This window comes from Scyliorhinus torazame, chromosome X (assembly GCF_047496885.1).
Source record: "Scyliorhinus torazame isolate Kashiwa2021f chromosome X, sScyTor2.1, whole genome shotgun sequence".
Classification (NCBI taxonomy): domain Eukaryota; kingdom Metazoa; phylum Chordata; class Chondrichthyes; order Carcharhiniformes; family Scyliorhinidae; genus Scyliorhinus; species Scyliorhinus torazame.
In genome coordinates this window covers 27,062,133-27,079,443 of record NC_092738.1, presented here as the reverse complement: position 1 = coordinate 27,079,443, position 17,311 = coordinate 27,062,133, and the positions used below count along the sequence as shown (strand labels likewise).

Sequence of the window (17,311 nt, the reverse complement as noted above, 5' to 3'; positions counted from 1 at the left end):
TCAGAGGATCAGTACTGAGGGAATGCTGCACTGTCCGAGGGTCAGCACTGAGGGAGTGCTGCACTGTCAGAGGGGGAGTGCTGCACTGTCCGAGGGTCAGTACTGAGGGAGTGCTGCACTGTCAGAGGGGGAGTGCTGAGAGAGTGCCGCACTGTCAGAGGGTCAATACTGAGGGAGTGCTGCACTGTCAGAGGGTCAGTACTGAGGGAGTGCTGCACTGTCAGAGGGTCAGTACTGAGGGAGTGCTGCACTGTCAGAGGGTCAGTACTGAGGGAGTGCTGCACTGTCAGAGGGTCAATACTGAGGGAGTGCTGCACTGTCAGAGGGTCAGCACTGAGGGAGTGCTGCACTGTCAGAGGGTCAGTACTGAGGGAGTGCTGCACTGTCAGAGGGTCAATACTGAGGAAGTGCTGCACTGTCAGAGGGTCAGTACTGAGGGAGTGTCGCACTGTCAGAGGGTCAGTACTGAGGGAGTGCCGCACTGTCAGAGGGTCAGTACTGAGGGAGTGCCGCACTGTCAGAGGATCAGTACTGAGGGAGTGCCGCACTGTCAGAGGGTCAGTACTGAGGGAGTGCTGCACTGTCAGAGGGTCAGTACTGAGGGAGTGCTGCACTGTCAGAGGGTCAGTACTGAGGGAGTGTCGCACTGTCAGAGGGTCAGTACTGAGGGAGTGCCGCACTGTCAGAGGGTCAGTACTGAGGTAGTGCTGCACTGTCAGAGGGTCAGCACTGAGGGAGTGCGGCACTGTCAGAGGGTCAGTACTGAGGGAGTGCCGCACTGTCAGAGGGTCAGTACTGAGGGAGTGCCGCACTGTCAGAGGGTCAGTACTGAGGGAGTGCCGCACTGTCAGAGGATCAGTACTGAGGGAGCGCCGCACTGTCAGAGGGTCAATACTGAGGGAGTGCTGCACTGTCAGAGGGTCAGTACTGAGGGAATGCCGCACTGTCAGAGGGTCAATACTGAGGGAGTGCTGCACTGTCAGAGGGTCAATACTGAGGGAGTGCTGCACTGTCAGAGGGTCAATACTGAGGGAGTGCCGCACTGTCAGAGGGTCAGCACTGAGGGAGTGCCGCACTGTCAGAGGGTCAGTACTGAGGGAGTGCTGCACTGTCAGAGGGTCAGCACTGAGGGAGTGCGGCACTGTCAGAGGGTCAGTACTGAGGGAGTGCCGCACTGTCAGAGGGTCAGTACTGAGGGAGTGCCGCACTGTCAGTGGGTCAGTACTGAGGGAGTGCTGCACTGTCAGAGGGTCAGTACTGAGGGAGTGCCGCACTGTCGGAGGGTCAGTACTGAGGGAGTGCCGCACTGTCAGAGGGTCAGTACTGAGGGAGTGCTGCACTGTCAGAGGGTCAGTACTGAGGGAGTGCTGCACTGTCAGAGGGTCAGTACTGAGGGAGTGCTGCACTGTCAGAGGGTCAGTACTGAGGGAGTGCTGCACTGTCAGAGGGTCAGTACTGAGGGAGTGCCGCACTGTCAGAGGGTCAGTACTGAGGGAGTGCCGCACTGTCAGAGGGTCAGTACTGAGGGAGTGCCGCACTGTCAGAGGGTCAGTACTGAGGGAGTGCTGCACTGTCAGAGGGTCAGTACTGAGGGAGTGCCGCACTGTCAGAGGGTCAGTACTGAGGGAGTGCCGCACTGTCAGAGGGTCAGTACTGAGGGAGTGCCGCACTGTCAGAGGATCAGTACGGAGGGAATGCTGCACTGTCAGAGGGTCAGTACTGAGGGAGTGCTGCACTGTCAGAGGGTCAGTACTGAGGGAGTGCCGCACTGTCAGAGGGTCAATACTGAGGGAGTGCTGCACTGTCAGAGGGACCGTACTGAGGGAGTGCCGCACTGTCAGAGGGTCAATACTGAGGGAGTGCTGCACTGTCAGAGGGACCGTACTGAGGGAGTGCTGCACTGTCAGAGGGTCAGTACTGAGGGAGTGCCGCACTGTCAGAGGGTCAGTACTGAGGGAGTGCTGCACTGTCAGAGGGTCAGTACTGAGGGAGTGCTGCACTGTCAGAGGGTCAGTACTGAGGAAGTGCTGCACTGTCAGAGGGTCAGTACTGAGGGAGTGCCGCACTGTCAGAGGGTCAGTACTGAGGGAGTGCTGCACTGTCAGAGGGTCAGTACTGAGGGAGTGCTGCACTGTCAGAGGGTCAGTACTGAGGGAGTGCTGCACTGTCAGAGGGTCAGTACTGAGGGAGTGCCGCACTGTCAGAGGGTCAGTACTGAGGGAGTGCCGCACTGTCAGAGGGTCAGTACTGAGGGAGTGCCGCACTGTCAGAGGGTCAGTACTGAGGGAGTGCTGCACTGTCAGAGGGTCAGTACTGAGGGAGTGCTGCTCTGTCAGAGGGTCAGTACTGAGGGAGTGCCGCACTGTCAGAGGGTCAGTACCGAGGGAGTGCCGCACTGTCAGAGGGTCAGTACTGAGGGAGCTCTGCACTGTCAGAGGGTCAGTACTGAGGGAATGCCGCACAGTCAGAGGGTCAATACTGAGGGAGCTCTGCACTGTCAGAGGGTCAGTACTGAGGGAGTGCCGCACTGTCGGAGGGTCAGTACTGAGGGAGTGCCGCACTGTCAGAGGGTCAGTACTGAGGGAGTGCTGCACTGTCAGAGGGTCAGTACTGAGGGAGTGCTGCACTGTCAGAGGGTCAGTACTGAGGGAGTGCTGCACTGTCAGAGGGTCAGTACTGAGGGAGTGCTGCACTGTCAGAGGGTCAGTACTGAGGGAGTGCCGCACTGTCAGAGGGTCAGTACTGAGGGAGTGCCGCACTGTCAGAGGGTCAGTACTGAGGGAGTGCCGCACTGTCAGAGGGTCAGTACTGAGGGAGTGCTGCACTGTCAGAGGGTCAGTACTGAGGGAGTGCCGCACTGTCAGAGGGTCAGTACTGAGGGAGTGCCGCACTGTCAGAGGGTCAGTACTGAGGGAGTGCCGCACTGTCAGAGGATCAGTACTGAGGGAGTGCTGCACTGTCAGAGGGTCAGTACTGAGGGAGTGCTGCACTGTCAGAGGGTCAGTACTGAGGGAGTGCCGCACTGTCAGAGGGTCAATACTGAGGGAGTGCTGCACTGTCAGAGGGACCGTACTGAGGGAGTGCTGCACTGTCAGAGGGTCAGTACTGAGGGAGTGCCGCACTGTCAGAGGGTCAGTACTGAGGGAGTGCTGCACTGTCAGAGGGTCAGTACTGAGGGAGTGCTGCACTGTCAGAGGGTCAGTACTGAGGAAGTGCTGCACTGTCAGAGGGTCAGTACTGAGGGAGTGCCGCACTGTCAGAGGGTCAGTACTGAGGGAGTGCTGCACTGTCAGAGGGTCAGTACTGAGGGAGTGCTGCACTGTCAGAGGGTCAGTACTGAGGGAGTGCTGCACTGTCAGAGGGTCAGTACTGAGGGAGTGCCGCACTGTCAGAGGGTCAGTACTGAGGGAGTGCCGCACTGTCAGAGGGTCAGTACTGAGGGAGTGCCGCACTGTCAGAGGGTCAGTACTGAGGGAGTGCTGCACTGTCAGAGGGTCAGTACTGAGGGAGTGCTGCTCTGTCAGAGGGTCAGTACTGAGGGAGTGCCGCACTGTCAGAGGGTCAGTACCGAGGGAGTGCCGCACTGTCAGAGGGTCAGTACTGAGGGAGCTCTGCACTGTCAGAGGGTCAGTACTGAGGGAATGCCGCACAGTCAGAGGGTCAGTACTGAGGGAGCTCTGCACTGTCAGAGTGTCAGTACTGAGGGAATGCCGCACAGTCAGAGGGTCAGTACTGAGGGAGCTCTGCACTGTCAGAGGGTCAGTACTGAGGGAATGCCACACTGTCAGAGGGTCAGTACTGAGGGAGCTCTGCACTGTCAGAGGGTCAGTACTGAGGGAGTGCTGCACTGTCAGAGGGTCAGTACTGAGGGAGTACCGCAATGTCAGAGGGTCAGTACTGAGGGAGTGCTGCACTGTCAGAGGGTCAGTACTGAGGGAGTACCGCAATGTCAGAGGGTCAGTACTGAGGGAGTGCTGCACTGTCAGAGGGTCAGTACTGAGGGAATGCCGCACTGTCAGAGGGTCAGTACTGAGGGAGCTCTGCACTGTCAGAGGGTCAGTACTGAGGGAATGCCGCACTGTCAGAGGGTCAGTACTGAGGGAGTGCTGTACTGTCAGAGGGTCAGTACTGAGGGAGTACCGCAATGTCAGAGGGTCAGTACTGAGGGAGTGCTGCACTGTCAGGGGGTCAGTACTGAGGGAGTGCCGCACTGTCAGAGGGTCAGTACTGAGGGAATGCTGCACTGTCAGAGGGTCAGTACTGAGGGAGTGCTGCACTGTCAGAGGGTCAGTACTGAGGGAGTGCTGCACTGTCAGAGGGTCAGTACTGAGGGAATGCTGCACTGTCAGAGGGTCAGTGCTGAGGGAGTGCCTCACTGTCAGAGGGTCAGTACTGAGGGAGTGCCGCACTGTCAGAGGGTCAGTACTGAGGGAGTGCCGCACTGTCAGAGGGTCAGTACTGAGGGAGTGCCGCACTGTCAGAGGGTCAGTACTGTGGGAGTGCCGCACTGTCAGAGGGTCAGTACTGAGGGAGTGCTGCACTGTCAGAGGGTCAGTACTGAGGGAGTGCCGCACTGTCAGAGCGACAGTACTGAGGGAGTGTTGCACTGTCAGAGGGTCAGTACTGAGGGAGTGCCGCACTGTCAGAGCGACAGTACTGAGGGAGTGTTGCACTGTCAGAGGGTCAGTACTGAGGGAGTGCCGCACTGTCAGAGGGTCAGTACTGTGGGAGTGCCGCACTGTCAGAGGGTCAGTACTGAGGGAGTGCTGCACTGTCAGAGGGTCAGTACTGAGGGAGTGCCGCACTGTCAGAGCGACAGTACTGAGGGAGTGTTGCACTGTCAGAGGGTCAGTACTGAGGGAGTGCCGCACTGTCAGAGGGTCAGTACTGAGGGAGTGCCGCACTGTCAGAGTGACAGTACTGAGGGAGTGCCGCACTGTCAGAGGGTCAGCACTGAGGGAGTGCTGCACTGTCAGAGGGTCAGTACTGAGGGAGTGCCGCACTGTCAGAGGGTCAGTACTGAGGGAGTGCCGCACTGTCAGAGGGTCAGCACTGAGGGAGTGCCGCACTGTCAGAGGGTCAGTACTGAGGGAGTGCCGCACTGTCAGAGGGTCAGTACTGAGGGAGTGCTGCACTGTCAGAGGGTCAGCACTGAGGGAGTGCCGCACTGTCAGAGGGTCAGTACTGAGGGAGTGCCGCACTGTCAGAGGGTCAGTACTGAGGGAGTGCTGCACTGTCAGAGGGTCAGTACTGAGGGAGTGCTGCACTGTCAGAGGGTCAGTACTGAGGGAGTGCCGCACTGTCAGAGGGTCAGTACTGAGGGAGTGCTGCACTGTCAGAGGGTCAGTACTGAGGGAGTGCTGCACTGTGATAGGGTCAGCACTGAGGGAGTGCTGCACTGTCAGAGGGTCAGTACTGAGGGAGTGCCGCACTGTCAGAGGGTCAGTACTGAGGGAGTGCCGCACTGTCAGAGGGTCAGTACTGAGGGAGTGCCGCACTGTCAGAGGGTCAGTACTGAGGGAGTGCTGCACTGTCAGAGGGTCAGTACTGAGGGAGCGCCGCACTGTCACAGGGTCAGTACTGAGGGAGTGCCACACTGTCAGAGGGTCAGTACTGAGGGAGTGCTGCACTGTCAGAGGGTCAGTACTGAGGGAGTGCTGCACTGTCAGAGGGTCAGTACAGAGGGAGTGCTGCACTGTCAGAGGGTCAGTACTGAGGGAGCTCTGCACTGTCAGAGGGTCAGTACTGAGGGAGTGCTGCACTGTCAGAGGGTCAGTACAGAGGGAGTGCTGCACTGTCAGAGGGTCAGTACTGAGGGAGTGCTGCACTGTCAGAGGGTCAGTACTGAGGGAGTGCTGCACTGTCAGAGGGTCAGTACTGAGGGAGTGCCGCACTGTCACAGGGTCAGTACTGAGGGAGTGCCGCACTGTCAGAGGGTCAGTACTGAGGGAGTGCCGCACTGTCAGAGGGTCAGTACTGAGGGAGTGCTGCACTGTCAGAGGGTCAGTACTGAGGGGGTGCCGCACTGTCAGAGGGTCAGTACTGAGGGAATGCTGCACTGTCAGAGGGTCAGTACTGAGGGAGTGCTGCACTGTCAGAGGGTCAGTACTGAGGGAGTGCTGCACTGTCAGAGGGTCAGTACTGAGGGAGTGCTGCACTGTCACAGTGTCAGTACTGAGGGAGTGCCGCACTGTCAGAAGGTCAGTGCTGAGGGAGCGCCGCACTGTCAGAGGGTCAGTACTGAGGGAGTGCTGCACTGTCACAGTGTCAGTACTGAGGGAGTGCTGCACTGTCAGAGGGTCAGTACTGAGGGAGTGCTGCACTGTCACAGTGTCAGTACTGAGGGAGTGCAGCACTGTCAGAGGGTCAGTACTGAGGGAGTGCCGCACTGTCAGAGGGTCAGTACTGAGGGAGTGCTGCACTGTCACAGTGTCAGTACTGAGGGAGTGCTGCACTGTCAGAGGGTCAGTACTGAGGGAGTGCTGCACTGTCACAGTGTCAGTACTGAGGGAGTGCCGCACTGTCAGAGGGTCAGTACTGAGGGAGCTCCGCACTGTCAGAGGGTCAGTACTGAGGGAGTGCAGCACTGTCAGAGGGTCAGCACTGAGGGTGTGCTGCACTGTCAGAGGGTCAGTACTGAGGGAGTGCCGCACTGTCAGAGGGTCAGTACTGAGGGAGTGCCGCACTGTCAGAGGGTCAGTGCTGAGGGAGTGCTGCACTGTCAGAGGGTCAGTACTGAGGGAGTGCCGCACTGTCAGAGGGTCAGTACTGAGGGAGTGCCGCACTGTCAGAGAGTCAGTACTGAGGGAGTGCTGCACTGTCAGAGGGTCAGTACAGAGGGAGTGCTGCACTGTCAGAGGGTCAGTACTGAGGGAGCGCTGCACTGTCAGAGGGTCAGTACTGAGGGAGTGCTGCACTGTCAGAGGGTCAGTACAGAGGGAGTGCTGCACTGTCAGAGGGTCAGTACTGAGGGAGCGCTGCACTGTCAGAGGGTCAGTACTGAGGGAGCGCTGCACTGTCAGAGGGTCAGTACTGAGGGAGTGCCGCACTGTCAGAGGGTCAGCACTGAGTGAGTGCCGCACTGTCAGAGGGTCAGTACTGAGGGAGTGCTGCACTGTCGGTGGGTCAGTGCTGAGGGAGTGCTGCACTGTCAGAGGGTCAGTATTGAGGGAGTGCCGCACTGTCAGAGGGTCAGTACTGAGGGAGCGCTGCACTGTCAGAGGGTCAGTACTGAGGGAGCGCTGCACTGTCAGAGGGTCAGTACTGAGGGAGTGCCGCACTGTTGGAGCTGCCATCTTTCGGATTTGAGAAGGACCTGTCTGACTCTCCAGATGGATTTGATAGATCCTTTGGCACTATTTCAGTGATGAGCAGGGGGGTTCTCCCCAGTGTTCATATTAATCCTTCAATCAATCACTACACAGATTACCTAGGTCACTTCGCTGTTTGTGGGAGCTTGCTGTGCGCAAATTGTATTGAAAACACTGGAACATTCTGATGTCATGAAAGACGCTATAGAAATGCAAATCTCTTTCTATTTGAGCGCAGAAATATCATTATGCTTGTCAATGGCTATTACCCAACAAGCAGCTATGACACATTCAAAGTCTATGTTTTGGACAGAAGAAACAATGCTAGATTAATGGATCTGAGGAGACCTGAGCTGCTGTTTCCGCACCCCCGAGAAACGCCTCAATAGCAGATAGGATTATGGAATGTTTACAGGTCCTCGGCCACTTCATAGTCCGTGGTACAATTGTTCCCAATTTAGTTTGCCCTGTGTTCTATGGGCCTCATGAGAATTGTGTGCAAATCTGAGTAACGCTCTTCCTCCACCTCCCCCTCACCTGTGGATCAAAACGGACCCAGGTGACTGCATTGATTTGGGAGCGTGTATTGTCCTTCCCCATGTCTCCCTTGAGCCACTGGTCCACATTCCAACGTCAGTACAATGCTCCAGTTTTACTGGCGAGTACCGTGATTAAAGGGTTGCTACATCAAGGGATTTGATGTTCCCCAGCCAAGTGTGCCATGTAGGCCGAGCCATTTTGAGCGCGTTCCTCACGTACCAGTGACCAGTTCAAACAGTAGTGGCTTTGCCAAGGCCGGTCTATTGAGCTTCCCAGCACAAGACATGGTGCAGCACAAGCCTTCTGCTTTTAGTCTGACAGAAAGTTTGAGCATGTGTGTAATCTACACCACCAGAAATAACCTTAATCCCGCCCATTTAGCCTGCAAAAATATTCCCTGATTTCTCCGGATTGTCACTGAAAATGCACTTTTGATAAAATCTAAGCCAAGCACAAGCTTCAAATTTTACTTCTATCACTTGAACTGACAAAACAAAGAGTAGTGCAGTCGGCACTCGGCTTGCTGATACTCGTGTATCTCTATATTTTTCAAGCTTTTCTGGATGGACGTCCCTCTGTAAATGCTGACATACCCCCCAAGAAACACCCGCCTCCTTCTTAAACAAACAGGACTGGATTTTCCCTGTGGGGAACAGTCGCTCATTGGACTTTCCACCGAGCCTGGAGACAGGCTCTGTGACCAAATCAGGGCGGTGGGTGGCCACTCAAAACTGGAGGAGCAGAGCTTTTCCAACTTGAGAGCCACAGGCTGCAGTGAAAGGTAGGCAAGAGAGAGCGGGTGCTTCAAAATGGAGGCATCCTTCTCACCCACATTTCTAAATCTTGAAATAAAAGGTAGATTCAGCAGCCAGGACACCACTGTGGTGGGGGAGGGAAGATGGAGGGAAGCCCCTCTACAGGACAGCCTGTGGCTGTTCTCACTCCCGGGTAGGCAGGTAGGCCTGCCGGAAGTGCTGGCATCCCCCGGGCCCTGCCTGACACTGTGGGTGCATGCCTCACTCGGCAGCTAAACTGGCCACTGGCAGAGTGGAAAAGCAAAGGCGACCTGGAAAATTCCAGTGAACCTCCTTTAATTGGCCTTGACTAGGCCCTGAACATGCCTCAATTGGCTTCCTTCCCCATGGCGACAGGTAGCCCTGACAGCCAGTGCCAGGAAACCGGTATGCCAGCGTTTTTGGGCTCTGTCCACCACCATTCCCTCCCCTGGCAGGACCTAAACATTCAGCCCACAGCCTCCGTTCCCCCAGTGAAACGGGACAACTGTTGGCAAACCATGGTTTTCCTTTTTCTGATCAGTAGACGGAAAAAAGTACTGATCTACAAAAACTATTGAGGACTTGAGAAATGCAAATACTCGGGACACTGGGAAGTTGGGTCTTCTCCTGCCTATCAATCTCGCACGCTCGCATCTTCCACTATTCGACTACATGGGCGGAAGATCTAGCCCACTGCGGTCCCGACGTGGTGGATCCAATCCCAGAAAAACAGAAGTAAGATCATCTCTGGGACTCCCTTTGTAGAGCGGGCAAAGCCATAGCATCATTCTGGCACAGAAGGAAGCCAATCGGCCCATCGTGCCCATGCCAATGCTTGGCAAAACGAGGCTGAAAACACACATCCTGTAAGCCCCGGGAGAGTAATTTCTTTGCCTTGCTTCAATACAATTCTGATCACTGATACCTGACACAGGACACTCTGACCGAGAAATGCTGGCGAGAATTAGAGGCATTCACAGAAGAACGAATGATTCCTTTAGCTCCATACAGGATGAATTTTGTGTGGCCTTGTTCTTGGGCATGGACTGGTAAAGGGAGCTCAAAGCGGAGGGACTCTTGACACTCTCCAGAAATTGGGAGCAATGCGAGTCAGGTGCACTGGCCTTTGCTCCCTATTCTCCTGACAAAACTTCCTTGGGAGAGGAGCGCCTCGTAAAGTTTACCCTGTGATTTGCTGCCTATCACCAGCCAAAGATCAGCGCATTGCATCTTCTGTCTGGTATCAGGGGCTGAAATGCGGAGACCGGCCTTCAAGAGTTGAATGCAGGCTCCTGCAGTTCAGAGGTCAGTGTCAAGGCAACATGGGATCCCCGACCGTTTTTACGATTGTAACTATTGGTAATACCCAGTCAGTGGCTCAGTCTTAGACATGTTCTTCCATCTTTGCCTTTTCAGGTGAAATGTTACCATAAGCAATACAAAAACCCGGAGCGCGATGTTGTTTTCCGAGTACAGTTCCATACTTGTGCCATCCATGGCACCCAGCTCTGGTTTGGAAAGGATGAACTGGATGATGCTTACGGAGGTCAGTGGGAATTTTCAGGAACAACAGTATTCCTATCTGCCCTGGTCTTTTGGAGCAGCACTTGAAATGCTCCATGTTCATCCCCATCATTATTCTTAATGCCTCGCTCAAATAGAGCAAATAGACACAAACTAAGGACCAAATCGGTTTTGAGTTAATAGGAAAAGTTATTTGCCCAATTTTAAGATCCTTTCCTCCTTTTATCTTGCCTTCTCTGGGAAGGTATTCCCAAGGAGTTCATCTAATTTTCACAACCAATGCTTATCCTCCTCGCCTTCAAACCCATGTGTGGTTATTCATTTCTCTGGGGCTCAATTTTCAGGGAAAAACGTTTATTAGCATAGTCAGGGTGGATCACCAGCACCTGAAAGGCCTCGCCCTAGAGCTGCTGCGCTCCAGTTCCTACCAATGCTCTTAGTCTAAAGAAAAATTAATAAACACATTTCTTCATTCCAAACAGGGATTGTAGTCGATTCCCATAGCATCTGGAGCTCCTGGAGCCTGAAGGCCTCAAATGGATTCCTTCCCAGCTGAGTGCTGGCCAAAGTTGCAATCAGGCCTCAAAAGAACAAAATTCTTGAAGTAGGCCCATCCGCACCAAAATGGAGAACTGAGGCAGGGGCTGAAGTGGGCTGGGGGTCGGTAGATGGTGGCCCCTAACAAATGAGGAGGAATCTGGGAAAAATGGCAGGATTTGTGCTCCCAGATATGGAGATTAGCCAAAGTTAGCACCGTAGCCCTGACTAGATTTTTCAGGGGCTCTGAGGAAGTGCAAAGCCGCAGCCTGGATGAGATCAGTGGCTGACTGTGGGGAATTAAAAACTCGCACATGCCACCTCATGTCACCCTAAATGTCCTCTTGGCCGAGTGATAGCAGTTTATGGATCTAAGCCCTCACTCCTGGACTGCAGCACCTAATCCAGGTTGCCGTCCTGGAAATAAGAAAGCCAAAGTTTCATCTGCTTTTTCCGTGGATATTCTTTCTAAAAGAGTTATTTTTAGTGTCCTGGCCAACATTTGCCCTTCAAACAATAACGCCAGAAAATAGCCATTTTAATTCGCCGGTGTTTCTGAGATCTTGCTGTGCGCACAATGGCTGCTGCTTTACCTGCATAACAATGGACACTGCCCAGTTCAAAGTAGTTCATTGTATGTGAAGCATTTTGAGACATTTTTTGAGAGACGTTATCAAGTGCTTTCGAAATATGCGAGGTGTTCCATTGAGTATTTACTGAGGGAATGCTCTATTGGCCGAAGTGCTATTCCAAGGATGAAAGATGAGAGCGAGGTTTGTTCTGTTTGGTGGATGTTTAAGATCCCATTGCATTTATTCAAAGCAGAGTAAAGAATTCTCATGCTGTCTTGACTAACAGTCTTCCCTCAAACACCACTAAAAACACATTAAGTGGTTCATTGCTGTGGGGACCTTGCCTTGCGCAGAATGGCCGCCGCATTTGCCTACAAAGCCACTGCTATTGCATTTCAAAGTGATTCATTGTGTAGAAGCGCTAAAAGCTGTCCTCTGGTGCAACATAAACCCAAGCCTGTCTTCTGAAAAGTGGGGTTTTGCTCTGCAGTATCAAATGCGGTTCAACACAGATTGGGATTGCGACCATTTCCATGAGTTAGTGTCCACTGCATTCACCCCCATCCCCCTGGATCTCCATTACCCCCTCCCATCTCACCAGCCCTGCTATCACTTCAGCACAGCCGCTTCAGGAAGGAAGTGGAGTTTTGCGACACAATGAATCTGGCACAGCCTTCCCTTCTGGGCTGCAGTCGCAGAATAGAAACCAGCTCTGAATATAAAATAAAAGGTGTTGCATTCAAGCATTTAAGCATTTATATTCCACTCCGAGGTTATAAGGCAGGTGCAGCAGCTCAAATTACTGCAATCTTCGGTTGGCGAGAACATCGGCTTTTAAACCCACAAATATCGATGTTGCATTTTGTAAGATGAAATCTTCCAATGATTAGAGAGTGTGGTTATACTTTTGCTGTGTTCATTGCTTACCTCTCACTGAATGTCTTAAAATCTTCACCGCGTGTACCTGTGTTAATGTACCTGGCTTCAGCAGAGTATAATGTCTTTATAGTCTAAATGTTTGAGCATAGAATACACAGCCCACAAGGTTAAGGATTAGGTGAGAAGCACTGATGGGAATTTAAAAGTGGAGAGCATGCACAATATAACAAGAGGGAGGGTGTTGACCAAGTTTGGTTCAAGGTTAGTGAGGATTCGGTGTGCAGCAAATCTTCAGTGACTGAACAAATTTGTGGTTGTACAACTGAACTGTCAGTGGTGACTCTTGTTCTCTCTTCTCAGACGACAGGTTCCCACGTGACGCCGCAGTGGAGTTTGTTTTTTCTTCAGGTCCAGAAAAAACAAAAGGTAAGCAATTTAGTAACACTTGAGAACTTCGAAACAAGATACTGTTTCAAAAATAAGATCTACGCATGCTGAAATGCAAAGGCGAGAAAAGACACGTGACAGCGAAAAGCTCTATATGAATGCAAATCTTCCCTTTTTCAGTGTCACATATACTCCCTTTGTCAGAGCCAGGTTCGATGCCAGATTATAATATTTTATGTGAACCGAATAAACTAAATTAACAAAATGAGGGATAAACTAAAAGGCAGCTCCTTAAAGGGGAACTGCAACAAACAAAAACCATGGGCGAAATTCTCCGGAAACGGCGCGATGTCCGCCGACTGGTGCCCAAAACGGTGCCCCAAAGGTGCGGAATGCTCCGCATCTTTCGGGGCCGAGCCCCAACATTGAGGGGCTAGGCCGACGCCGGAGGAATTTCCGCCCCGCCAGCTGGCGGAAAAGGCCTTTGGTGCCCCGCCATCTGCCGCGGAAATGGCATCTCCGGGCGGCGCAAGCGCGGGAGCGTCAGCGGCCGCTGACAGCTTCCCACGCATGCGCAGTGGAGGAAGTCTCTTCTGCCTCCGCCATGGTGGAGACCGTGGCGGAGGCGGAAGGGAAAGAGTGCCCCCACGGCACAGGCCCGCCCGCGGATCGGTGGGCCCCGATCGCCCCGCGCCCCCCCCCAGGACCCCGGAGCCCGCCCGTGCCGCCTTGTCCCGCCGGTAAGGTAGGTGGTTCAATTTATGCCGGCGGGACAGGCAATTTATCGGCGGGACTTCGGCCCATTCGGGCCGGAAAATCGAGCGGGGGGGCCCGCCAACTGGCGCAGCGCGATTCCCGCCCCCACCGAATCTCTGGTGCCGGTGACTTCGGCAACCGGCGGGGGCGGGATTCACGCCAGCCCCCGGCGATTCTCCGACCCGGTGGGGGGTCGGAGAATGTCGCCCCAAATCTCAAAGGAAACTTAGAACATCAAATCAAAATGTGGTTAAAAGGGTCAGTAAAACACGCCAGCCGCTGTGGTGCCAGGCACTGAAGGCCTTGGCTGTGAAGGTGGACACCGCGTATTCCCTCTTGAAGGACACCCAGCCACGAATGTAGCAGATAATAGTTGGATCTATTCATTGACCGATACACATCTCAGTTCATGGGCAGGTCTCTGTCAATCGATCTAAATGTGGGCAAGACAGCCAGCTGACTTGATGAGAACCTATTAATGGCAGCACTCACCCCTTCTCCTCTTCCCATCTACAGATGGAGAACATTTGAAGAATGACTCTACAGTGACTGTGGATTACAACACATCTGATCCCACTGTCCGATGGGATTCGTATGAGAACTTCAACCTTCACCATGAGGATGGCTTGGAAGGTATTGGAATAGAACTCAGAAATTGTTAGCTTGTTGCTGCCTTCACATTGTGCTCATCAGGTTCTTCATTAAGCTTGATCCAACAACACCAAATTATTGCTATTATATAGCACCTTTCCCATAACAAAATGTCCCCAAGGGACTTCTCCGGAGCATTATAAAACGAAGTACGACATCAAGTCACAAAAGGTGCTGGAGGTTGCAAGTTTGGAAGGTGCTGTCGAAGGAGCCTTGGTGAGTCGCTGCCGTGTATTCTGTAGATGGTACACACGGCTGAAACTGTGTCGGTGCTGGAGGGAGTTACTGCCGTGCATTCTGTAGATGGTACACACGGCTGACACTGTGTCGGTGGTGGAGGGAGTTACTGCCGTGTATTCTGTAGATGGTACACGCGGCTGACACTGTGTGTCGGTGGTGGAGGGAGTTACTGCCGTGTATTCTGTAGATGGTACACGCGGCTGACACTGTGTCGGTGGTGGAGGGAGTTACTGCCGTGCATTCTGTAGGTGGTACACGCGGCTGACACTGTGTGTCGGTGGTGGAGGGAGTTACTGCCGTGTATTCTGTAGATGGTACACACGGCTGACACTGTGTGTCGGTGCTGGAGGGAATTACTGCCGTGCATTCTGTAGGTGGTACACACGGCTGAAACTGTGTCGGTGCTGGAGGGAGTTACTGCCGTGCATTCTGTAGGTGGTACACACGGCTGAAACTGTGTGTCGGTGCTGGAGGGAGTTACTGCCGTGTATTCTGTAGATGGTACACACGGCTGACACTGTGTGTCGGTGCTGGAGGGAGTTACTGCCGTGTATTCTGTAGATGGTACACACGGCTGACACTGTGTGTCGGTGGTGGAGGGAGTTACTGCCGTGTATTCTGTAGATGGTACACACGGCTGACACTGTGTCGGTGCTGGAGGGAGTTACTGCCGTGTATTCTGTAGATGGTACACACGGCTGACACTGTGTCGGTGCTGGAGGGAGTTACTGCCGTGTATTCTGTAGATGGTACACACGGCTGTCACTGTGTCGGTGGTGGAGGGAGTTACTGCCGTGTATTCTGTAGATGGTACACACGGCTGACACTGTGTCGGTGCTGGAGGGAGTTACTGCCGTGTATTCTGTAGATGGTACACGCGGCTGACACTGTGTCGGTGCTGGAGGGAGTTACTGCCGTGTATTCTGTAGATGGTACACACGGCTGACACTGTGTCGGTGGTGGAGGGAGTTACTGCCGTGTATTCTGTAGATGGTACACGCGGCTGACACTGTGTGTCGGTGGTGGAGGGAGTTACTGCCGTGCATTCTGTAGGTGGTACACACGGCTGACACTGTGTGTCGGTGCTGGAGGGAGTTACTGCCGTGTATTCTGTAGATGGTACACGCGGCTGACACTGTGTGTCGGTGGTGGAGGGAGTTACTGCCGTGCATTCTGTAGGTGGTACACACGGCTGACACTGTGTGTCGGTGCTGGAGGGAGTTACTGCCGTGCATTCTGTAGATGGTACACACGGCTGACACTGTGTGTCGGTGGTGGAGGGAGTTACTGCCGTGTATTCTGTAGATGGTACACACGGCTGACACTGTGTGTCGGTGGTGGAGGGAGTTACTGCCGTGCATTCTGTAGATGGTACACGCGGCTGACACTGTGTCGGTGGTGGAGGGAGTTACTGCCGTGTATTCTGTAGATGGTACACACGGCTGACACTGTGTGTCGGTGGTGGAGGGAGTTACTGCCGTGCATTCTGTAGATGGTACACGCGGCTGACACTGTGTCGGTGCTGGAGGGAGTTACTGCCGTGCATTCTGTAGATGGTACACACGGCTGACACTGTGTGTCGGTGGTGGAGGGAGTTACTGCCGTGTATTCTGTAGATGGTACACACGGCTGAAACTGTGTCGGTGCTGGAGGGAGTTACTGCCGTGCATTCTGTAGATGGTACACACGGCTGACACTGTGTCGGTGCTGGAGGGAGTTACTGCCGTGTATTCTGTAGATGGTACACACGGCTGTCACTGTGTGTTGGTGGTGGAGGGAGTTACTGCCGTGTATTCTGTAGATGGTACACACGGCTGACACTGTGTGTCGGTGGTGGAGGGAGTTACTGCCGTGTATTCTGTAGATGGTACACACGGCTGTCACTGTGTCCCTAATTAGCAGAATTTACACAATAGAACAGGCACTTTTAAAGTAGATATTGGCATTCCCCTGAACCCAAGAAAGCAACAGGGCAAAATGAATACATTCCTCATGGAATCGTCGGTCTTGGCAACATCTTAGACCTACAGGATTATTTCAGATGGTCCATCCTCCGTGTACGTTAGTCTGTGTCAGTGCCATCATACACTGAGTGAATCCACAGGCACCAACTCTATAGAGCTACTTTGCCCCTCTGGCCTGTGCACATGCCTCCCCCTCTGCCCTCCACCTCTTCTGTCTCTGCTTCGCCTGCTTCTGAACTTGCTTTGTGTCCTAATCTGATTGGCACAAGGTCAGAAGTGGGGAGGTGGAAATTGCACACAAACAAATCGTGTCCCTGTAAAGAATGGCAATCGTCTAATCTTGTAATCCCTGCAGTTCTGGGTGAAGCTGAGCTCAATAAGGCTGAATATATCTAAGTGCCTGAGAACTGGTTCATGTCACAGAGCCAAGGCACGTCTGTTAGACTGTTTCAGAGTCCAAACAGTGCAAGCAGCTACTTCGTATTCTAAACTGCCGGTCTGTGAAAAGCCCTAAATCCCAGTTAGTGGGGGAACTGGTGCATTTTAGTGCAATCCAATTAATTTGTTAAATTCATTGTGGAAGGAAGGAAGGAGTGCCCCCACGCCACAGGCCGGCCCGCAGATCGGTGGGCCTCGATCGCGTGCCAGACCACTGTGGCCCGGCACCCCCCCCCAAATGGACCGCCCCAGCTGACTTACCTGCCAGGTCCCGCCGTGTGGGACCATGCGTAACCCACGCCGGCGGGACTGGCCAAAAACGGACAGCCGCTCGGCCCATCGGGGTCCAGAGAATTGCCGGGGAGCCGCTGCCAATGGCCCCAGACCGGCGTGGGGTGAACCCCGCCCCCACCTGAAAAACGGTGCCGGAGAATAGGACCCGGCGGGGGGGTTGGAGAATCCCGCCTATATCTTTACCATGCTGGTTACAACAATGTAAGTAGACCACGGGCGGGATTCACCCCTACCCGGCAGGGCGGGCCGTACCGAGGGGTGGCGTGAACCACTCCGGCGTCGGGCCGCCCCGAAGGTGCAGAATCCTCTGCACCTTCAGGGGCTAGGCCGGCGCCGGTGGGGTTGGTGCCGCGCCAGCCGGTGCGGAAGGGCTTGGCGGCGTGCCAAGTGGCACCGGAGGGCCTCCGCCGGCTGGCGCGAGTTGCCGCATGCGCGGGAGCGCC

The 17,311-nt window shown here is 54.1% G+C and overlaps 1 protein-coding gene across 3 annotated transcripts in view; it reads left to right on the top strand.

Annotated features, from left to right (window-relative positions):
• Positions 1–17,311, top strand: part of LOC140405436 (tensin-2-like) — a 377,445-nt gene that overhangs the window by 284,153 nt on the left and 75,981 nt on the right. For all 3 annotated transcript variants that reach the window (XM_072493844.1, XM_072493845.1, XM_072493847.1), the window contains exons 15-17: positions 10,043–10,172; positions 12,499–12,564; positions 13,798–13,914. In XM_072493844.1, the coding sequence (XP_072349945.1) occupies positions 10,043–10,172; positions 12,499–12,564; positions 13,798–13,914 (313 nt within the window). The remainder of the gene's footprint in view (positions 1–10,042; positions 10,173–12,498; positions 12,565–13,797; positions 13,915–17,311) is intronic.